A 22,570-nucleotide genomic window follows, 5' to 3' on the forward strand; every position below is an offset into this window, starting at 1 on the left:
TTGGAACATAATGCAAATTTTCATCCTTTTGAGAGCTGTTTCGGCATGGTTCTGTTGGTCTGGCATGATTTTAATTTGTATTTTCGGAATCAGTGCGACACTAGCTCTCGATCAAGACCCGTTTCATTAAATTATTCACACCTGACGCCAGCTAAAGGCCTACGATTGCCAGAAACCTACATTCGCCAGCGCGACACGATCCTGAATACAGCCTCAGCAATGCGGAACGAAGCCTAATATCGGTCGTTGCCATTCCATGTTTATGTTTACAATCTATAATGACATGAAAGTCTGCCGTTTTGGTTATATCTGGGATATCTAAGTATATCCACAACGATATCGTCGCGGTGGATTCACAGTAGCTATTATTTTTTTAATTTTGAAATCTATTTTTGAACAGCTTCTCGGAGGTACCGAACTTCAATATACAATTCAATTGTAGATCTATTTTTCAAACTTTAGAAAATCAAGTTTTCGTAAAATTTGTTTTCTTCGGCCATATCTTGGCCATGTTTATGTTAATACATTGGTTCAAAGTTACAATATATATATCCTTTCAGTGACATCTAGATATCTCTGTATCCATTGCATCGCTTTGGCTATCCGACAATGTTTCGCACCTATTATCAACCAATTTGCGTTCCAGCTACCATATTAGCATAGTCGTTTACAGCTGTAAACGACTATGATATGATATGATATGATGTGCTGTAAACGACTATGATATTAGCGAGTGACTGATGACAGATATTACGATATTAAGTAAAAAATGAAGACATAAATAGGCGCTCCGTTCATTATAGGATAACAAAATGACCTAATCATTAATTCTTCGCGTGACGTGACAGTGTCAAACTGTTAATAGCGCCGAAAAGTACTGCCGCACTAACAAGTTCAGGGGTTCATGTTGCTTGCTTTTGGTCTTTTCGGACCAAAATGGTTGCCGCTGTGAAACGATGGTGTGACGAAACAATACCCCGCACTTCTTGTCCTCCATTCTTTGGCGGAGTTCATATTATACTGCTCTGCTGTGATCTTAGAAGTGAGTTTTGGAGGCTGGGTTCCGGTTCGATTTTAGTGGAAAGAGTAGGAAAAAACGAATTTTCGATATATATGCTATACATACTTGACATTTATAGCCGTCGGTAGTACAGGTTCGTGAACAGCAGAGGCGTACCGGTATACGGTACCGTACCTATGTATGTAGTTCATGCTCAAGCTAAAAGACTATGAAGAAAACTGCGAACAAGCGCTCAACTCATGCGTCATTGAGAAACAAACATGGTCATTCGCCGGCGATTCTGAGCACGAATGCGAAGATTTTAGTTATAAGCATATTGCTATGCGGCAGTGCTGCTGCGATCGCCATCTTTTCGACGTCCAACTCGGCAAGAACTGTAAGCATCGGTACAGATTCCAATTTTAGATGTGACATACCATCCCCCTCTGTGGAAGATATATATATGTGCGCTTTGTCTCGGTGTAGTTTTGATGTTACTCTCTGTTCGGAACAATGTCCATTTGGATTCGCCGCTGACGAAACTGGCTGTCCGGCTGAATGTGCTTGTGCCGAGGAGGGCATTTTCCAAGGCGACATTAAGTTTAAAGAGTTTCAAGTAACAAGCATGATGGAGGAGTATGGTTACATATCTCCAGATGAAGACTTTGCTACGTATGTAGGATCCGCTGTCCAGAAATACCGACTCCATGACCAACAAATCGTTGGAGGAAAATATGTTATTAAATATGATTTGTCAAGTACTCTGAAGTATGACCAGGAGGACATGATTTTGGAGGCAATAGCCTCTATTGAAGCTTTTAGTTGCATAAAATTCGAAAAGATCACGAGCGGACATGTCGGTATGCATTTGAAATTTGCATTTGGCTATTCGTGTGCAGCCGACGTAGGCCGAATACCGGACGAATACAAAAAGGCGGTTATCGATTTATATTACCTATGCCTTGTGGATAAGGTGAAGCACGAGATTATGCACGCACTTGGATTCTACCATGAACAATCGCGCCCAGACCGAGATGCGTACATAGAAATTGATTGGTCAAGGGTTAGAACGGGAGGGGAAAACAATTTGAGAAAGCAAATAAGGCGGGATGTCCAAGATCTCAACTCGAAGTATGATTACAGTTCCCGTATGCACTACTACGCGGCTGCTTTTTCAACAAACCCCAATTTAGATGTTATGAAGTCTTTCACTGGCGAAGTGTTAGGAGGGCGCGAATTTTCTGCTGAAGATAAATATGAATTGAACGCTTTATATAAGTGTTCTAAAGACACATCTGGTGTGGAATTACAATGGGCCGCGTGGTCGAGTTGGAGCAGATGTGATGAAACGTGCGGAGTAGGTAAGAAGACTCGACATCGATACTGCGTATCCCAAGAAAACAAATATTCACAATATTGCAAAGGAGACGCAATCGAAACATCGGAATGTGAAATAGCACGTTGCCCGGGAGGACGGTGGAGTCAGTGGGGTGCGCCTGGTCCTTGTCACGAGACATGTTCGAGCGATGGTCAAACTGAAAGAACCGAGCATAGATATTGTCTGGACGGCCGTGGAAGATGCCCCGGGTATCAAACAGGCAAGCTATCGACATGTTACATACCGATTTGCAAGAAGAACGGATTGTGGCATGACTGGAGCAACTGGTCTGCGTGTCGAGAGACTTGCGGGACCTCCGTGCAGTCTCGAGCGCGATTATGTAAAAATGACATCAATTTTGCAGTCGCTGCATGTGGCACGTCGTCGATGAAAGAAGTTGAAATGCGGAAATGCGATTTAGATACTTGTTTCGCTGACCAGGAAACGTTCGGGCCGTGGTCTCAATGTTCTGCTACTTGCGAGGGGTATAGAAAAAGAATGTGTACCGGGGGTAAATGTTCTTCGTCTGTCGAAACCGAACCTTGCGGCCCGAGAAAGTGCGACGAAGGCGCTATTTTCGCTACATCGAGAACGAGCTTAGCCATAGACGACGTATGTAACGCCGCTTTTACAACGGAAAATTGGGTTTTCGGAGACTTTAGTGGCGACGGCCGTCTGGACATTGTTTGCTTAAACGCGTACGGAGTGTACCAATTAGCGTATGGTAGCAATTCCGGGTTTAAAAAAGTATGGTCCGGATCTTTCGATCGTTGCGGCGGCGGTGCTTTACTCCAGGGAGATTTTAACTTTGACGGGAAGAGCGATCTGGTTTGTAAGTCCAAGAGGGAGCGTCAACTCATAGTCCGATACGCCGGTGACAAACGTTTTCACGAGCCGCTGGTCGAAGGGTGGGAGTTCTGCGCCAAATATTCTTCGCAGCTCACGACCGTGACGCGCAGCGGCAGAACCGCTCTTATGTGTTACGATAGCAAGCAGTCTGTGGAGTTATGTGTTTTGAAACGCTGACAGCACTTTCTATCGCTGTGACGGAGATTGAATGGATGCATATGCAGTGAGCACCGAGTAATAGTCTCGCTGTTGAGTCCAGTCACGAACCATGAAACTCCTTTTTTTTCGATATGGAGATGGTGACTAAACTCTTTTACATGTTAGTTGTTAGTATTGAAGTTGCTTGCCTAAATTAAAGGTTATGGATATAGATGTGCAGTGCATGACACGACCGCGTCTGTTTATTTGGCTGAAATTGTGTCGTTTATTCGTGTGGCCTGTAGCGAGACAGCGATATAAGTGGTACGTCAATGCACAGCTGCAACGCCAAGTGACTAGTTCGAGTCTGCTCTATGCGTTCTTCTAATACCAATCGAAGTTACAATATGACATCTTCTGCTGGGGATCTGCCAGCAAAAGTGCGCTCGAGGCACTGCAAAAACTACAACATCATGCACTCCAGATGGGGGCCACTAAGGGGCCTGGTTATCCGTCCTACAAGTCGTCCCTGATAAGATTCGGGGTCCTAAATATAAATGATTAGCGGAAACTATAAATTTACAGATTTATGTATCATTTCAATGATTTCTTTATCTCGGAATCAAAAGCGTATATATAAATGCAACACGCAAGTGTAGCAGTAGTCGGGAAACTTTTTGGTATATATAGAGTCATATTGGCCCTATAGTCAATTGTAATTCCCAAAGAGCCATACAACGGTGACAACTGCTACGTCCCAATTGACGTCATTATGGCATGAAACGTCGTGGCGGCTTCCCCCCCCCCCGGCTATGACAATCCTTCGGCCAACAGCAACGAAAATAATTTCGATTATGTAATGACTGGAAGTTAATACTGAAGTAACCAACTATTCCGGCAGGCTCATACGTCGTATGCCTTTGAAATGGGTGTGAATTAAACTCGGACTGAATTGAATTTGATGTATATTCTGTTCACGGTACTTCAGCGGGTCGTGTTATAGTAACATAATAATAGCCACCATTTGCAGTTTATTATCAATTTTAAACTTCCTGCCGAAGTATACGGCACCACCGCAACGAATCGCAATGGATTGAGGAGTTAGCGCAGCACATTAATCCTTGGACTCGGTCTAAAAATGTCCGGCCCTGAAATCATTGTACGTAATGTAAAAGTTACATGAATTAATTGTAGCATTGGACTTGATGTTCTGACATCGCAACATCAATATGTGCAAGACATACGATATGTACATATTCCACTTCTCTGTAGTATCCCATTCACCAATGAATTGTTTGAAGCGGGCCCAGAATGGTTATATTAATCCCCACCGTAGTGGAACTAAATCACCAATCACACAGTGGATGCGGGGATTGGATCATTGGGTTTCGCGACGTGAGTGGAACAATGACTGTTATAGGTAGGGTTGCATTTAAAACAAAAATCAATTCACATCAAACATGTTTAGAATAAGGCCCTAATTTAAAATATGTTTTTAAAAAGCTATGACGTCACGAATATTTAATTGTGACGTCATAGTGGATTGACATTCACAATTGAAAATATAGGGTAAATATAGCTTTTTTGACGAAATATCTGTACTATTAATATTGAACCGAATATTTTGAGGGTTCCAACCATCCCATATCGATATACGTCGGCTGTATCTGGTGGTAACTGTCCGTAGGCTCATAAAACATGCTTTTTGGAAAGTACCGTAATTTTCCATGTATAATGCGCAAAATTTTCCCGAATTTTTGTCCTAACGCATGCATGGGCATGGGCACAACAAGCCTTGAAAAAAACTCTCTCGAAATATAACTTGAAATCACACCTTTCTTCATATTTGTTTTAATTGTGCATCACATTCAGCCATCATGCCCCCTAATTCGTAATATCAGTGTTACGCGATGCCAACCAGCGAGAAGCGTGTTGCCAATTAGCGTCTGCGCTGCACAACAGCAAGCGATCTCCTGCTGAGTTGATTTGCCGTTTGTATGCGAGCGAAATTTTATCATTGATTGCTGCACGAGCGCTAGGCAATCCTCGCTAATTCATCGCGTCAACGACAGGCCTGGACAATCGCATATAAAACATGCCATGTGCGCAAGTTGTAATTGCTGACCTAAACAAACACTTCAGTCGCATCTGCAACAGGCATGGTGTGCACGACATAATCGTTGGCCTGAGCAATCGCATCTGTAATAGGCCTCGTGCGCAAGATGTCGCTGGCCTGAACTATCGCGTCGCGGGTCTCGCAGGCTTTGGCCGCTATCGCATATCGTTTTGAGACAATGCCGTTAAGTGTGTATTGATTAGCGATCGTTATGTCACGATTAGAGCCAGGCCGATATTGGATTTTGGGCCGATACCGATATCTAACACCTCCACCGATAACACCGATATATTCAGCCGATATTTAAATAAGGCAGAATCTACCTCAAAAGGCGCATTTTCAAAACTTCACAGCATTTATTTCAACAGCTTTACAGTCATTGTCATACTCAAACATCAAATAACTTGGAAAGGCTGCATCCGGACACCTTGAAAGCGTAAGCTATGTGAAAAACATCAATATTCCCAGTATAGCGGTTAAGGACTCAAGGAGTATAGTATTCTGACCTCCTACCACCATGTTGTGACGTCACGAAAATTGCCGATATTTTTTCACCTCCAATGGCCGATACCGATATTTCTTTTAAAGTGTGATATCGACTCGATATTATATCGGCGAACCGATAATAATCGGTCGGGCTCTAGTCATGATTGTTCTACAGTGGCATCGTAAAACAGAATGACATCGAATACTAAAACAACTATTCACGTGCGTACCATATACGGGTACAGGCTTTTTCCCAGAATTTATACGGTATTTTAGGGGTGCGTATTATACCTGGGCGTGTATTCGGAAAAATACGGTATTTACAAAATTATACATAATTATGGGATATGGGATTGTACAACTCAAAAAAACACATTTTTAAAGGCCTTTTTTAAAAACACTGTTTAAAACATGTTTTAAACAAAGTGTTTTAAAGCGCCATTTGTTTTAAATGCAACCCTAGTTGTAAGACCTACACAAAGAAATATAGGATCTTGCATTGTCGTGTTTGTTGCACCCCTGACCTCCATTTGGGGGGAGTTCAAAGTTGCCAATAATTATTTCGTCGATTGTTTTTGGAGATTTATTTAACTTGAAAATCTTCGTCACTCTCGCGATTTCATGTTCCAACAGGTCTAAATTTAAATATGAATAGTATGAGAAAAATGCGCATATTTTAGAGAAATAGCCATATCGGCGGCGGCGATTACCACACATTGAACAGGACGTTGACTCTAAGCTAAGAGGTTGGCCACAGAACATTTTCAAATCCCGGGTCACCTGCATGGATGGCTCCACCACTAAACTAGAGCGAAATGTCATCAAATTTTAATCTAATTTGTGAAATCTCTTTGTTCGAGGAATTTTGCAGCCAGTTAACAAGATCATACCTCTCGCGCAGGGAAATCCGGTGACAAGCCGCTATCGCCTTACTCATACCGTAGTCAGGGCCGTAACAGCACTTCGTCAGCCTCCCCCTCCCCAAAAAAAAAACGTTGGTCTTGGGCCCCCATAGGGTAATAAACCTAACTTATCGGGGCTTCGCCACCCAGACACCCCTCAGGTTATACGCAGTTTACCGATACTTGTCATCTACATTGGGTCTCCATTAAGGGAGTCAGCTTTTCTCGCGCAAACGCGCAAGGCGCGAGAAATTTCTATAATAATTCCTAACTGAATCGGTCAATATGATCGGGACTTGCATATATATTGCTATTAATTTTTACCCTCTCTCTGCTGACGTAATCTGATTTACCGGTAGAGCTGAGTGAGGTGAGTTCGAAAATTTAGGAACCCTCAATAATAATTAAACATCTCCGTGTGTATACCCATTGGCAGGAACGAAACAGCACTTCGTCAAGCCCCAAAAAAACTTGAGCCATGGGCTTCCATAAGGTGATAAACCGTCCCCCATCACGTTGTTCGCTTTTACCACGAAACTAGTGGTATACCGTTTCGTGAGCCAGCGCGATACGCGAAAATTTTCGATAATTCATGATAAATCGGTCAATAAGATCGGGAATTGCATATATATCGCTATGAATTTCTTGTCCTCTCTACTCATATTACCGGTATAGCTGAGTGAGGTGTCTTCGAAACTGTAGAGCCCGTAAATAATAATTAAACATATTCGGGCGGCCGGACCCGTTGGTATGACTTCGTTACATGAGGATATTTAGTGACCTCCTGTCTGCTATGTGGAAAATACAGAATTGCCTGAGCTAAAAGACGCACACGATTTCAAATTGGTATTTCTTCATTGGCATCAAATTTTGACCTGCGGGATGATATTTGTCTTGTGTGGTTCAGATTGCCAAGACAGGAACATTCGGCCAGTCATTCAGGCGCCTATGGGCAATTAAACCTATAGGTATTTTGCACAGGGCTTTGGAGCCGGAGCCCGGAGCCGGAGCCCCGGAGCCGTGCATTTTTACCGGAGCTGAAGCCGGAGCCGGAGCCCTATATAAAATTCAGCCAGAGCCGTAGCAGGAGCTGGAGCCGGTTATTTGAGGGGTAGCTCCGGCTCCGACGTATTTCATAAGATGGTATTATATATGCAACAACCATATCTGCTGAGTTCACCGAATTCAACAGCAGGCCTTCGCGAAATTAAGAATCTTTTCCTCTTTGGCGCTACATTTTCCGACTAACCATGTTCCTGGGGGTTTAACAGCAGAGCAGTCGTATGTTCAATGTTCAATTTTCATACATGAGTGCCGAACCTCGGTATGCGACATATGCCTATGAATATTGTGGGTATTCGGCATACCCGCAATTTCATCATCAGCACAACCTCATTGGCAAATTGTATACGGTTCGAAAATAACGATCACTATGCATTAAGCGAAATGGGAGAGATGATAAAAAGGTTATTTCGTTGCACATGCCGATATGACGAGCACGAGCCGAGAAATTCCGTCTCATCATTGCTATGAATCGGATAAGCAAATACTCGTTTTTTCGTGATAGTTCTTTAGCCGGGCCGCGAAAGCGGACAGTGTTATTGCGAGTATGCAATTATGCATGCTAATTGCAATTCATTACTGCGCATCAATGTCATCTCCAGTAAGGATTTTCGACTCAAAATAAGGGATGGCAGAAGAGTAGGCCAAAACCCCATAGTATTCTATGTTGGAGACAAACTACTGATTTGATACGCGATTTCCAATTTGTAATCATCTGTTTCGTAAACTTGTAAATGTGCAATGTGCATACAGCATAGTTTAATTCGTTATGGGCATGGCGTGATGGCGCACGGCACAGTGTTTATTTCGATTATTCGATTCATTTCAACGGGAAAATATTATTCCGATAAACTTGATCGACACCGGATGGACTGGTAACAAGTGCACCAATATCGAACGTCAAACCATTGGCCATTTGGTACAAATCGAATTTCTATTGATCACGTCGTTATATCCGCCCATTTTGCCCTTACTACAGTTACAGTTACATAGTGCCAGTGTTAAAACGCCTCATCAGAATATTATTGCTGTGGCACGGAGTAAAGTGCTTTTTTAGTTTATTGTAATGTACGACAATTTACTAAAATGTGGCTGGACCCTGGATCTGCCATTGCGTCGAAACTGATATTTAAGTCCAGTCATCAGCATCCAAAGTGCCGCGGCCAGACTAATGATATTTTTGGTTAGCCTAACGAGTTCACAATCTGGAGTTCACAATCTGAGCAATTCAATTTCGATAATATAACAGAATGTCGATAATATAATGTGAAATTAGCTCGCGGGCTACTCAAAGTCTTCCACATATGGCCCGCAGGCCGCGGGTTGCGCACCCCTGATATAGACAGACACCTTCGATATTTTTCAGAGCCGGAGCCGGAGCCGAAGCAGTGGTAATAATGCTGCTCCGGAGCTGGAGCCGGAGCTGATGTATGATAGAAGAAAGCTCCGGAGCCGGAGCTGGAGCAATGCAAATTTACGGCTGCTCCGAAGCCCTGATTTTGCATATATAACGAAGTTTTCGGTCAGCACAAGGGCAATACTTTTCGGCCAAGGTCGTTCTGCCGCTGCTGATCGTTCTGGCCCACTTTTCGGAGTCGCCTGTTACATGGCCAATAACTTCATATATGTCTTTGTTCGGTCGTGACGCAGTAATGGCCGACGCCGAAATGCCCATTTATATAAATCATGCGTATTTTTGTTGGGTAGAAGTAGAAGTAGTGAAGTAGAAGTAGAAGTAGTCTAAAATCGTAATAACTTGAAAAGTAGTGCGAGTAGGCAAAATCTACTTCAAGTACTTCAAAAAGTAGAAGTAGCCTACTTCGTTACTGACCAGGCGATTAAGTATCAATTTAATCGATTATGTATTCTTTTGGGGCGTCCTGAGAGTTTACGATTACAGCAAAATATATAGCTCAGTGGCAAAATCCCACAGCATAGTCAATTACATATATTCTGCTTTCCTGAAATTAGTCACATTCGAAACTGCAATTAAGCTCAACACATAGTCGAAGGCAAACCATCATAACGATTGAGATGAGGCTGCACAACCCACAACGACATATAGTACATACAGTACATTTTTAAAATGATAAGCTTGCATATCGTAGGGTTACCATATTTCAGAAACCCAAATTCCGGACACTCTTTAGCGCAAACTAGTGGATTTCAAAATGATTTATGACGTCACACCAGCAAAGCTTTGCTCAGAGACCAGAGGTGCTGTTCACGATTCGGTTCAGGAGTGTGTTGCTGTGTGTTGTGTAACCGGGACCGAAAGCACATGTTTACTGCCTCCTCCCACCCAAATATACAATGATTTTGAGCCCACACTATAGGGCAGGGGTTCTCAACCCGCGGCCCGCGGGCCACACGCGGCCCGCAGAGGTCCATTTTGCGGCCCGTGGCCTCTTTCATTACGGACGCAATTACTACTGGCCCAGTATTGTTGCCTATTAATTTAGCTACTTAGCTCTCTTATCGCACCGTCGCTGTTTCGTTTGAATACCAATTATAACACGTGCTCTGGTCTCTTGATATGTTCTCTAGTTTGAATTGTTATTGTTCTGAATCAGTATTGGTATGGACCTTTAATTTTTCACTAGTCTGCGCGCACTCACCAACTCTACCGCGCGCTCCCTTGGATAAAAGTGCGTAACAACTGAAAGAAAGGTCATCATTTCGGTTTTTCTCGGCACAGATTTTCTGTGCGTGGCGACTTTGTCAGCAGTGTGCGACTGTGCGGCCGCGCACGCGCGCAGCTTGAATTTGATGAATGTGCTTTCTCATATATAAATGTTAAACCTATATTTGTCATATTTGTCGAAGAACAGTTGTCGTAACGAAGCGTAGAAGCTTAAAACGATACCACTAAAGTTTATTCTAGGTTACATATCATCTGATCTTAGAAAAAAACGTTACTACCTATAGGCGTCAAGCCCAGTCATCCATAGTTTGAGGAATTATTAAAATTGCCGACGACGGTACAGACGCTTTGGAATATCGCTAAACCCACGAAATCTGCTACACTGTAAAAAATAAAAACCTCGATTTACCGCGAAATGTTTGGAAGCACGGTAGCCAGACATTTCGTGGTAATCTAACATTACCGTTAGTCAATGCAAATTCAACTTACACTCGTCCGGTGATCTCACTTTACACGCCAGACTGTAATGTTACAGTCCCCTCCGGGTATATCCAATCTACATGTTCTCCTGTACATTTGAGAGCGAGACCGCCTACCTACCTACCTACATGCTGTCCCTGCAAATCAGGATACATACCAGCTTGTAAATTAACGTACGTACATCCATACCTATCGCAAAGCAACCCGATGCTAAAATATCGCAAAATTTTCTTCACACTTCCAAAACGACAGTGGAACAAACTGTATATTCATTCATGATATCACGATGAAGGGGTAATCGATGGAAAAGTATTGCTGCTGGAGGTCTAATTCTTCTTCAGGAGACATGCAGTAACACGAGTGGTCGCAAGAAAAGATGAATTAATTCCACCACCGGCGAAACTTCCAATTATTTCTTTTTCTCGTCCTCATTCCTTCTGTGTAACTAGTATCTTGCAGTTCCACTAAAAAGAATTCATGAGTAAGTCGCTATATAAAGCAAAGTTCCTAACCTAGACATGACATTATAAAGACTACTAAGACAAATAGGCTAACAAAAATATAAGGTAAAATGTTTTGAAGTACCGGTACTGGTACATTGTGTGATGAAGGCTCCGCCTTGTACATGATATAGCAGAGATTCATGACTTAGTTTATATAATGTATTGAAGCAAAAGGTTCCTCACCAATTCCACTCTGGATATGAGGTGGCATGTGTGCCAAACAAATCCGGCAGTGGATGAAAACATCTCTATGCTATGGCCCGAAAATGACATAAACAAGCCAACAGTTTCAACTCCTCCGCGGCGGAGTATGTGGTGTCACAGGTCACTATATAAGTCGACTAGTATCCCAAAATAGAACAGAGAATGCGGAGAATGAAATCAAAGTGGTGTGCACATTGCACAGTCGCAGATATTCACGGTAACAAATACTATGTCGTACTGTACCTTTAACGATGCGTATCCCATTCAGCGTTCCTAGGAATCTTCCACGATCGTGTCCGCTTTCTTCAAGCACAACAAACTTCGCTCCACCCTTTGCTCAAATCTCAATAATGGCCAGATAACGATACGACACTCGAACGATTTCGAAATACGTCGTATTCATCCGCTGACATGCCACCAATAATATTTGCTGGCCACGTTATAATGTTTGACTTAGGTTATTTCTCTTTCATACAGAAACATTTATCATGACATATAGTTCCTTTCTTTTCCATCTAATTTCGTATAAATTGATATTTATCCCAAGTGTTGTTCACTACTTACTGTACTTACTAAACGAGACGCTCCTTGTGATGTCACAGTTGTGCGTTGGCTGTTTACTACGAATCTCAGAAAACCAGTAACGCGTAACGGTATCCTATTGTAACCTATTACAGGTCGCCTTGTCCGCCATTAGCAAATGGTCAACTGAGCCTGCGGTGCTGATATTTCTAGTTTCCCGAACAATATTATACATCCTAAACTGATTTTCTAACTTATCAGCCGTATCCGTAACAACAAACGTAACCAGCGAGAACGGCCGTATAGCCATATAGCCTTATAATATAATATAATGGCTATGGTGTAACTACATTAGCTACGATTGTCAGTTGTTTCTTGTACCCTACTATGTACTATACTAAAATTGGTACTAGGGCCAACAATTTCCGTACGACAGACCCCAGTTTCGCGAACGAGGTTGAATCAAGTCAAATCACCTCGAGAATGAAATATCAGTAACATTCATTTCCACGTATATATTGGCTGCAACGATTATGAAGCTAATCAATCTTCCCAATTGCCTGGTAAACTGCAGTTACGAGTAACTGTCAGTAATTTTGCGAAGAAATTCTGGTAACTTGACTTACAGCTAAACTAAGGTAATATTACATATCAAAATGTAAAATTACAAGCTACGCACAGTTATTGGCTGCGACCGGTAATTCGTTGTAAAATTGACAGAGATTTCCCAGTAAATTTACCAGATTTTTTACAGTGTAGAGATAGTGTGATTTCACTGATACTTTAACATACTGTGCGAATGTTCACTGTTTCCTGGACTTAGCAGCAATGTTTCCTACAAGCTGGGCACGTGCGCAAATGCGCAGTGCTGGCCGATCTGTGCGCACAACAAATCCGGAATGATGACCTTTTTCTACAGTCTTTACGCACGGTTGTCAAAGGGTCTGCGCAGTAATTTGGTGAGTGCGCGCAGACTCGTCAAAAATTAGAGGGAACACTGCTTAGGAGTATAAGGACAACATTACCCGAGAAATTTTGAAGCTAAAGTTGTCCGATTCAACCGCGACCAGAAGAGTAGCCAGTCGACATTTTATCGCTTGTTCTGAAACACGTTGCCGCGTATACTACTTTAGCCTAGCATTGAACGAATCCACCGACTTCACAGACATTGCATAGCTAATTTTCTTGGTGCATTTTATCAGAGTGGACAACTGGACATATTTGTAGAAGAAATGCTGGCATGGTAAACGTGGGGAGGTGACCAGCGAAAAACATCAACTTGACAAAGTTGACTTCTGTAACTATTGGTGGAGGGCTCCAGCTATGGAAGGAAAGGACATGGGTTAATTCGTTTGCTCTGAAATTACCCCGAAACGCCTGACTTCTCATTTCACTGAGAGCTCAAAGTGATAATTGCCTCTGCTGTAACAAAAAAGTACCTGTGTTGTGACGCACAAGGCCTAAACGGCGATAAGCGTTACAGTAATACCCTGTGTAATAATAATAATAATAATAAGGTACAGATACCGACTTGGAAATGAATGCAAGGCTCCATGAAGTGATTTACTTGCGACGCCGGAAGATAGCCTACATATTCTCACAAAAAACAGCGATTGAAAACTTTCGAACGCTGTCCATTAATGCTTTGAAATGCATAAAAATGGACTAGACGCCCGTATACGACTAATAAATAGGCTCCATGTAGCCTACATTTGATAGAAGCTCACAAATGCATGGTAATAATGTTTTGCAGCCCGCAGCGTCTTTTGCGGGTAAAATGTGGCCCGTACTACATGCGAAGTTGAGAACCCCTGCTATAGGGTAATCGATACAACTTCTGGGGGGAGGGGGGGGGTGCTTGCTCTGTGAATCTGATTTATACATGCATCTGGTCGTTAAATTATTTGAATGAATTCTGTCAATAATATTGGTCGTTCCATATATTACTATATAGCTACTGCTCTCCTAACCAGACGTGGGGTAATCGCGATTAGTAATCGTAATCGATTACGCCGATTACAGCATTTTCAAGTGATCGTAATCGCAATCGATTACATTAGAAAAAAATCCAAAGTAATCGTAATCGTAATCGACTACTTCACATATCTAATCGATTTCTTTGTGAAAGAACGATTACTTTTTATTTGTAGAATGAATTTGACATAACCGAACATTCGTCAACAAGGAAGAGATATTCTACCTCTACCAGGTTATTGATAGCGCAAACGGTTGATTATCAAACGCCACTGCTCATTATTATGTCAGAAGTATTATCTTTGCTCGCCCTTGCGTAAGACGTATCCACACGTAGTAAATATATATCCGATGTACATTGTTGTGTGGTTGTTAGAACAGCGTAAGCCATGACGTATGTCAGGTTATCAATACGCTCCAAACGCCACTACCTCGCAGCAAGATAATAATCATCATTCTGCCTAGTTTCTAATAGTAACTTATGTATTGATGTTTGGTTATGCTTAGTTGAACGCAGTTTGGCCGTTGCTGCTTGGCGAGCAGTAGGCCTAACTATGTAGTATACGTATGTATTGTACGTACACCCAGCACCGTAACTGCCGCACCCCAAACCCCCCAATTGGGGGGGGCCGAGCTCGAAGGGGGCCCAAAATTATTTCGTGAATTAGCATAAATTACGGAATATTTTTTGTAAATTTATGTAGCTTTTTCAAAAAAAATTTACGCTCCGCGCGATTTCAAGTTGCCAAATATCTTCATTATTGGGTACTTTTCACCCAAGAAAATACACGCAAGATTTATAGAAATAGGCATATCGGCGTTGGCCATTACCGCGCCACGACGCACGAAGATATAAAGTTGTAGGCCATGTAACATGCGACTCCAAGAGGTGTGCCAGAACGATCGGCAGCGAGAAAACCTTGGCCGAAAAGGACTGCGCTTATGCTGATACATATAGGTTTAATTGTCCATAGGCGCCTAAATGACTGGTGACGAATATTCATGTCTTGGCAATCTGAACCTCACAAGACAAATACCACCCCGCACGGAAAAATTATACGCCGGTGAAGAAATACCAATATGAAATCGTGTATGCGTCTTTTAGTTTAGTACGTTTATGCGATTCTATATTTTTTTGATATTGCTGAGGTCACGAAATAACATCATGTAACGAAGTCATACCAACGGGTCCGCCCGCCCGAAGATGTTTAATTATTATTTACGGGCCCTACAGTTCCCAAGACACCTCAGTCAGCTCTACCGGTTAATCTGATTACGCGAGCAGAGAGGACAAGAAATTGATAGCAATATAGGCTACATGCAATTCCCGATCTTATTGACCGATTCTATTATGAATCATCGAAAATTTTCGCGCTTGGCGCGTTCTCACTAAAGAGTGCAACTGATTTCGTGGTAAAAGCGAACAACGTGATGAGGGGGGAGTCGTTTTATCACCCTATGGGAGCCCACGAGCCAAGTACTTTTTTGGGGCCTGACGAAGTGCTGTTTCGTTCCTGCCGACATGTATACGCCCGAAGATGTTTAATTATTATTATTGAGTGGTCCTACCTTTTGAAACACACCTCACTCCGCTCTACCAGTAAATCTGATTACATGAGCAGAGAGAGGATACAAATTGATAGCAGTATATATGAAATTCTCGATCATACTGACCGATTCAATCGTGAATTATACAATTTTTTCGCGCTCCGCTTTCGACAAATCGTAGACACTAAACGGACACCCAATATAGATGGTTAATAGGGGTCATCTGCGTACAGCCTGAGGGGGGTCTGGGAGGCGAAGCCCCCCAGAAGTTGGGTTTATCACTCTATGGGGGGCCCAAGACCAACGTTTTGGGGGGGGGCTGACGAAGTGCTGTTACGGCCCTGCGTACACCGGACATAGATTTGAAATTTTGTACTCGTCAAATAAAACATTACAATGGTTATAATCAACAGCTGCTAATATATATCATAACCGAGCCGTTCTTTGCCGTTTCTCGTAACGGCAGCTTGTAATATCTGTATCAAGTGGAAGGTAGAATTTTAAGTTCACTTTATCTTATTCTCATATGACTCTACTTGAAACGGGCGCCCGTCGTGTCGCTATTTCACAATTCTTCACTCGACATTTATACCTGTCGCCATAGCCATCCGCTTATATACCATGTTAGCGTGGCCTGTAGGTACAATCAGGACCAAAACAGCAATTCGTCCCCCACTCCAAACGTTGGTATTGGCAAGGTTGTAACCAAGTCACAAGTCAATATCACTTTTATAGTTTTGACTCGAGTCAGTTCGAGTCATTTTCAATTCACCCCCGAGTCAAATCCTAGTCTAAGTCAGCTAGTGTACGGTCGAGTCCGAGTCATAGTGTTTGACTCGAGTACGAGTACGAGTCCAAGTCGTTATGTTCACAGATCAGTTTTCAGATCAATCCGGTTCAACCCAGTTTTTTCAACTCTGCTCGAGTGATATAGAATGGCGCGTATTCAAAATATAGTAATTTTCATCAGTTTTCACAGTTTACGGCCCGATTTCCATGTACCAGGACTGATAGACGAAATACAAATAATGTGGTAACTTTGCTATTCTTCGAAGTGACATGGAATGTCTGTCTTGGGCGTTCTAGTCTCAAGTCATATGACAAAATGACTCGAGTACAAGTCGAGTCCATACAAAAATTGATTCAAGTCGAGTCAAGTCTAGTCACCAAATAATCGCGACTCAAGTCATTAAAACCCTGGGTGTCGGGGCCCCATGGTGGTCAGTTTTCAAGTTGATGACTGAATTTTGTTATAATATCGGTAATTGCATTATATTGCTATTCATTCAGATTTACCGGTAGTGCTGGGGGCACGTAATTCATAATTATAGCATCTGGTATGTTGTCATAATTACTTTATTGTATGTTGTTAATTCGTGAAAAGATACCGTAGTCGCCCAAACGTAGCAGACTAAAGGAAAAACTTTTGTGAGACGCACACACAAATTGTCATGTCTTCATTCTTCTGTGAGTGCCCCGGCTAGCATTTGCATTGTTGGGGCTCAGATTGGAGGAACCGGACTATTCGTCACGCCCACAGAGCGCTGCTACTGACAATGTACACATACCCAAAGTTTTGACCAAGGTCATTCTTTGGTAGCACACTTTGTGGAGTTGCATGTTGGCCGAAATTGCATACGTCTTTTGGTGTGTCTTGGGGGGGTAATGACCGCCACCGAAATGCATATTCCTATAAATTATGCATGTTTTTTTTTTGAGGGGGAGAGGTATGCATTTCAAAATCAAGCTATTTAGAGACATTAAATCCCGAAGCTCGAAGAAAATTTTCAAGTAAATTAACTCTCTTGAAAATACTCTATAATAATTTATGTTGATTTACGAAATACTTTTGAGTCCCCTAAGAGCTCACTCCCGGTTCTATTTGGGAGTTTTGGGTGTGGCAGTTACGGACCTGGCAAGAATGCAAATCATTGGGTGCGACGAATAGCCCTGCATAGAGTTGGGCAATGGGTGCATTATGACACAACAAATGACGTCGTCGTCCAAATATCATATGATCGACCTAAAGATCATCGCTCTATAAAATACAGTAGGGGTCTCAGCTTTCCCGTGGCCACTTACTGGCCACAGATATTTTTGTGGCCGGCCACGAATATTTCGTGGCCGGCCATGAAAATGCGTTGTCTCGTGGCCGGCCACAGTGAATTTCATGGCCGGCCATAAGAATTCATCGTGGCCGGCCACGAGTTCATGGCCAGTTCGTGATTTTGTCACATCTAGTTGGATCAAAATCCGCCCTTTGCATCCAATTTGAGAATAGTCAAGTAGATCTTCTTCATTTGCAATACGAACTTGCTGGTGGCAAGGTTTGTATAGACGACTTCCACTATATTATCGCACGTACCTAAGTTAAATTACCACTTAATTGAGTAGTTTAGGGATGGGTTCAAAATTTGCACGGCTTTACACGTGTTACTTTCTCTGTTCGCTGTAAAAATGAATTTAATTCCCACTGACTATTGAAAAAGTACTCTGGGACGGTGCGTTGTAAACTAACACCGAAACATACGTTCCTTGAACGTTCTAGAATCTAGATAAATATTTGATAGAGTAATGTATGAGCGTACTGCGTAGCCTACATCTTATTGCTCGGTCAGACGAACGTCTTTTCATTAAAACTGGTGTTCACACAGATTTCATGCCAGGCGATCAACACAATGGGATTGCGTGGAAAGATAAAACCGTGGTGCAGACTCGATAGCCTCGCAGTTTCTTCGCATCTCCATCGCCCAAGCCCATTAGTGATGCAAACGTAGATAATCTGACTCCCTGCCCCTCTTTCGTTTTCTACATAAAGAAACCGTCATATTTTGCTACAAAAAGTTTGTTTATTCCGTTACCAATTTCACAAGATCTGAAGCAATTGAAGCTATGATTACAATCATTCACAATTCATATACAAGTAGTTGCGTGAATGCAATGTGTCCAGTACACGCTTTTCACAGAAAACACCCAGCAGGGGCACGAGAGATCTGATACACTTTACACGGCGATAAGTATTTGCACTGCATTCAAATGTCGAATTATAATGAACGATTGGGACTTGTCTGTGTCATCAAGATTGTTCGCTGAATTGCACATTGTTCCCTGCATCAACCACAAATATATCATGCCTATTGCTCAATTCGCAGGCTTGGCATGGGCATTTTTTCATAGATCGATGGCGCTGCATTTGATGTCGCATCGATCGATGATGCTTCTTTAGATGACGCAAAGTATCAGAAGTTATCTATTATTAAAACAGTAATTTAATTATATAGCAGGCACATTTACGTCTTATGCCCACCACATCGGTTAGCAGCTTGATCTAACAACGACATGTGATACAAAACGATCCTTGCACCCAAGTAATCAAGTATCTTCTGGCATACACGGCATCTTTAGTGACTGCGACATGCATCTCATTCGTACATTATTTGCTTCGACCTGGAAGAACGGCACCTAGTTGGATATACAATATACATTATACATACAAATTATATAGGATCGGGAACGTGACCAAAATCAAATTTCTGGGAACAAAGCCCCACATTTTACCAGTATGACCGGAAGGTTAGGCTACATCGTTGCCTTTATTCTACATCTACAGCACATCTGCAGTGTGTCAAGTTCATGTGCTGCTACAGCATAGACATATTCTTAGATTCATCGACAAAACTCTCATCGTGCAAATGAGTGCAAGCTCTATTGATGCTGAGGATCTCGAACGTCGTATGTATTGTAGAGCAGTACGATAATCAAATATGTATATAACCGTATATCGCGGACTCATCATAGACCTGATACAGAAAGGAAGGATTGTATCAGCCTAGCATTATCCAATTCACAGCTATTGAGCTCTACGAAAGATAACAAACTATGGAATTGTTTGCAACTAAGACATATCAGATCGGGGGAAGCACCGGCCACAGCGAGCTGCTCTGTGGCCGGCCACAGAATGTAATGTGGATTTCACAGCTTTTCTGGAGCTTGAAACAGATTTTCCACATATTCTTGGTTCTTTGATTCCGTAATTGTTTCGTTCGGGTACTTTCATTACGGTATTTAGTATTGAAAACAAGAAAACAGGTAAAATGACGGCATTTTGACCGATCCAGTATCTCGATGGAACAGATTATGCATTCAAGGAGGTATATAGTCGAGTCTACTTAAGCGTAAATCGAAAATCGGCAGTGAATTAAGACAAATTCCCAGTACGGTATTGTATTATTCATAAATTCATCAGGGCAATCCACGAAAGATTTTAAACTGCCCCTACAAACATCCTTAAACTGCATGATCAAATATATATGTATTACTTATTCGCACCGCAGACTCATCATAAACGATAAACATGGTTGAAAAATGAAGGGCCTTATCATCATCATATTGTTAATCGTAGGTTTGCATATTTACAAAATAAAACTAACTATACAATCGATTGCAATTGCAACTGCAGCGGCACAATGCACAATCCACATCTTACGGTTGAAAATCAATATCAGAACGGGGGAAGCACCGGCCACAGCGAGCTCTTATCTGTTCTGTGGCCGGCCAGAGAATGTCATGTGAATCTCACAGCTTTTGGGGAACTTATAGAGATTTTCTGACGGATATCTGGTATCCATTGTTTTTTCCAATTCTATGCAGTTGCATACGATTAGCTGTGACGAGTTTCAGCCGGATATTTAGTATATTTCTATAAAAAAAAAAAAGATACAAATTAACACTTACCATCAGTTACCAGTTTTGATAATGTCTTCATCGCCTCTATCTTTCTATACCATTATTTCCTGTTTCATTTAGCGGATATCCTCCTTTTTAATGCATTCTTTACCTAATTTTTTGTGTTTCTAATTGATATATAGAGACGATCTCAGATCGTTTGATCTTCTTCCCATCTTTTCATTGTATCGCTATTCTTCTGGTATTTCGGGTGAAAATGCATATAAACTGAGCTAAAATGTCGCTCTCACCTAGTTCTATTTACTGTACGCCCATAATAGAACATAATTGATCATGCATTCGACCACGATTGGGTCACATACAGTGATACTAACTTGATATATTGCAGCCGGCCATGAAATTTGGCTATGGCCGGCCATGAAATTTAGTCATGGCCGGCCATGAGAATGAGTTTGACATGGCCGGCCATGGAAATTTCATGGCCGGCCATACTGAAATTTCATGGCCGGCCATGAAAATCACCATGGCCGGCCACAGAATAGCACTTTTCATGGCCGGCCACGGAATATCTGTGGCCGGCCACGAAATTATCCGTGGCCAGTAAGTGGCCACGGGAATGCTGAAAGTCCGTCTCATAAAATATGCCGGACCTGATGTGTGGAACAGATTCCCGTCGGCCATCCGACAGTCGACGAGCATGTCCACATTCAAGTCGAAATACAAGCAATGACTATTAAATAAATTCAGTTCAACCTCAAGATTACCGGACCACGACTGACCTATTGATCTCGCTTCCCGTGACATGCCGCCCTATTCTATTTCTATACTGTCTTCTTTACTTTCATTCAATGTGCATGACTTCTCTTTACATAGCCTTGGCCAAGGTGGGTGTTTGATTCCATAGACTAATCCAAGTCGCTTCGACATCTTCCTCTCTATTCATTGTATCGCATTTTTTGTGGTGTATTGAACTGATAAAAATGCTAATAAAGCAATGATGATGGTGATGATGATGAAGTATGATTTATAAAGAAAGTTGTTATATCATTAGACCTTATTTTCATCGAAAACCTCATATTGTCTTCCAATATCTCTTCCAATATATTAGTTATAAGAAGCAAAACAAATGTAATCGTGAGTAATCGTGATTACTTTTGAAATGTAATCGTAATCGTAATCGACTACTTCCTGATTTTGCTGTAATCGTAATCGTAATCGCGGGATTCACAAGTAATCGTAATCGCAATCGATTACATTCGTGAAGTAATCACCCCATGTCTGCTCCTAACACATGATCGGAGTTAGCGTTAGAGCTGGTGAAGGATGATGAGTTCCAAAATACAGGGAGCGTAATTGCACATGGTTGAGTCATGTTCATGTCCTACCGATAGGATTGTTTATCAGCCTAATGCCGGTGCAACTTTATAAACACCCAACATCCAGTGGATTCAAACCTTTTATGGTCGCGACTCCATCTCCAATTTGAAAATGTCCCGTGGCCCAGATCAAAATTTGACGAGCTGATTACTAAAAGAAGTCAGCACCTTTGCCCAGACTTACTCACGGGCTATTTTGGAAGCTGCTTACATTCAACATATTCGCAAGCCCCAGAATAAAGGCAGACGACCCCCCCCCACCGTTTGGAACCGCTATCTTTGAATCAAGCATTTAAACGATTTAACGATCTCTAGGAATATACCGCTCTCCTATAATTGCGATTACAATTAGGCTTATTCCAGTAAATGAAGGTTGTTTTTATTTATATTTTATTCCATTTTTGCGAGGGTGGTAGTCTCCATATTAAAATCAATAAATGCGATAGCAACTCACGCGCAGCACGAAGAATAATATCATGCATTAGCATAAATTTTCCCAAAAAATATTGTTTTTATGCTGATTTACGAAAAAGTTATGAGCCTACGCCAAGTCTTCAAAATTCCGGACATTTGGCTTATTTTAGAAACTCCTCCCGGACGCTAGTTTGAACAGTGAAATTCCGGACATGTCCGGGAAAACCCGGACGTATGGAAACCCTACCATATCGGTCAATATATGGCCCCCTTTTTCAACTTCATGAT

The 22,570-nt window shown here is 42.0% G+C and overlaps 2 protein-coding genes and 1 long non-coding RNA gene across 7 annotated transcripts in view; 2 read left to right on the top strand and 1 right to left on the bottom strand.

The window, feature by feature from the left end:
* LOC145448185 (aprataxin-like) overlaps positions 1–22,570 on the top strand; it is a 137,337-nt gene that overhangs the window by 98,959 nt on the left and 15,808 nt on the right. The gene's annotated exons all lie outside the window — the stretch shown is intronic.
* Positions 1,010–3,642, top strand: LOC145448634 (uncharacterized). The gene has a single exon (XM_080327084.1). The coding sequence runs from the start codon at positions 1,230–1,232 to the stop codon at positions 3,402–3,404; it is 2,175 nt and encodes a 724-aa protein (XP_080183210.1). The 5' UTR covers positions 1,010–1,229; the 3' UTR covers positions 3,405–3,642.
* On the bottom strand, positions 10,941–13,036 carry LOC145448887 (uncharacterized). Of its 2 annotated transcripts, XR_013918061.1 has the most exons (3): positions 12,006–13,016; positions 11,245–11,519; positions 10,941–11,192 (listed from the first exon to the last, which is right to left on the bottom strand). It is a non-coding gene; the product is annotated as an uncharacterized LOC145448887 (long non-coding RNA). The 2 variants fall into 2 exon arrangements; XR_013918060.1 differs by lacking the exon at positions 10,941–11,192 and having other exon boundaries at positions 11,303–11,519; positions 12,006–13,036.

Source organism: Botryllus schlosseri, chromosome 10 (assembly GCF_051294905.1).
Source record: "Botryllus schlosseri isolate E-star chromosome 10, Bs_hap1, whole genome shotgun sequence".
Classification (NCBI taxonomy): domain Eukaryota; kingdom Metazoa; phylum Chordata; class Ascidiacea; order Stolidobranchia; family Styelidae; genus Botryllus; species Botryllus schlosseri.

Coding starts and splice junctions, on each gene's coding strand:
- LOC145448634 (XM_080327084.1), top strand. CDS start 1,230: ATGAAGAAAACTGCGAACAAGCGCTCAACTCATGCGTCATTGAGAAAC.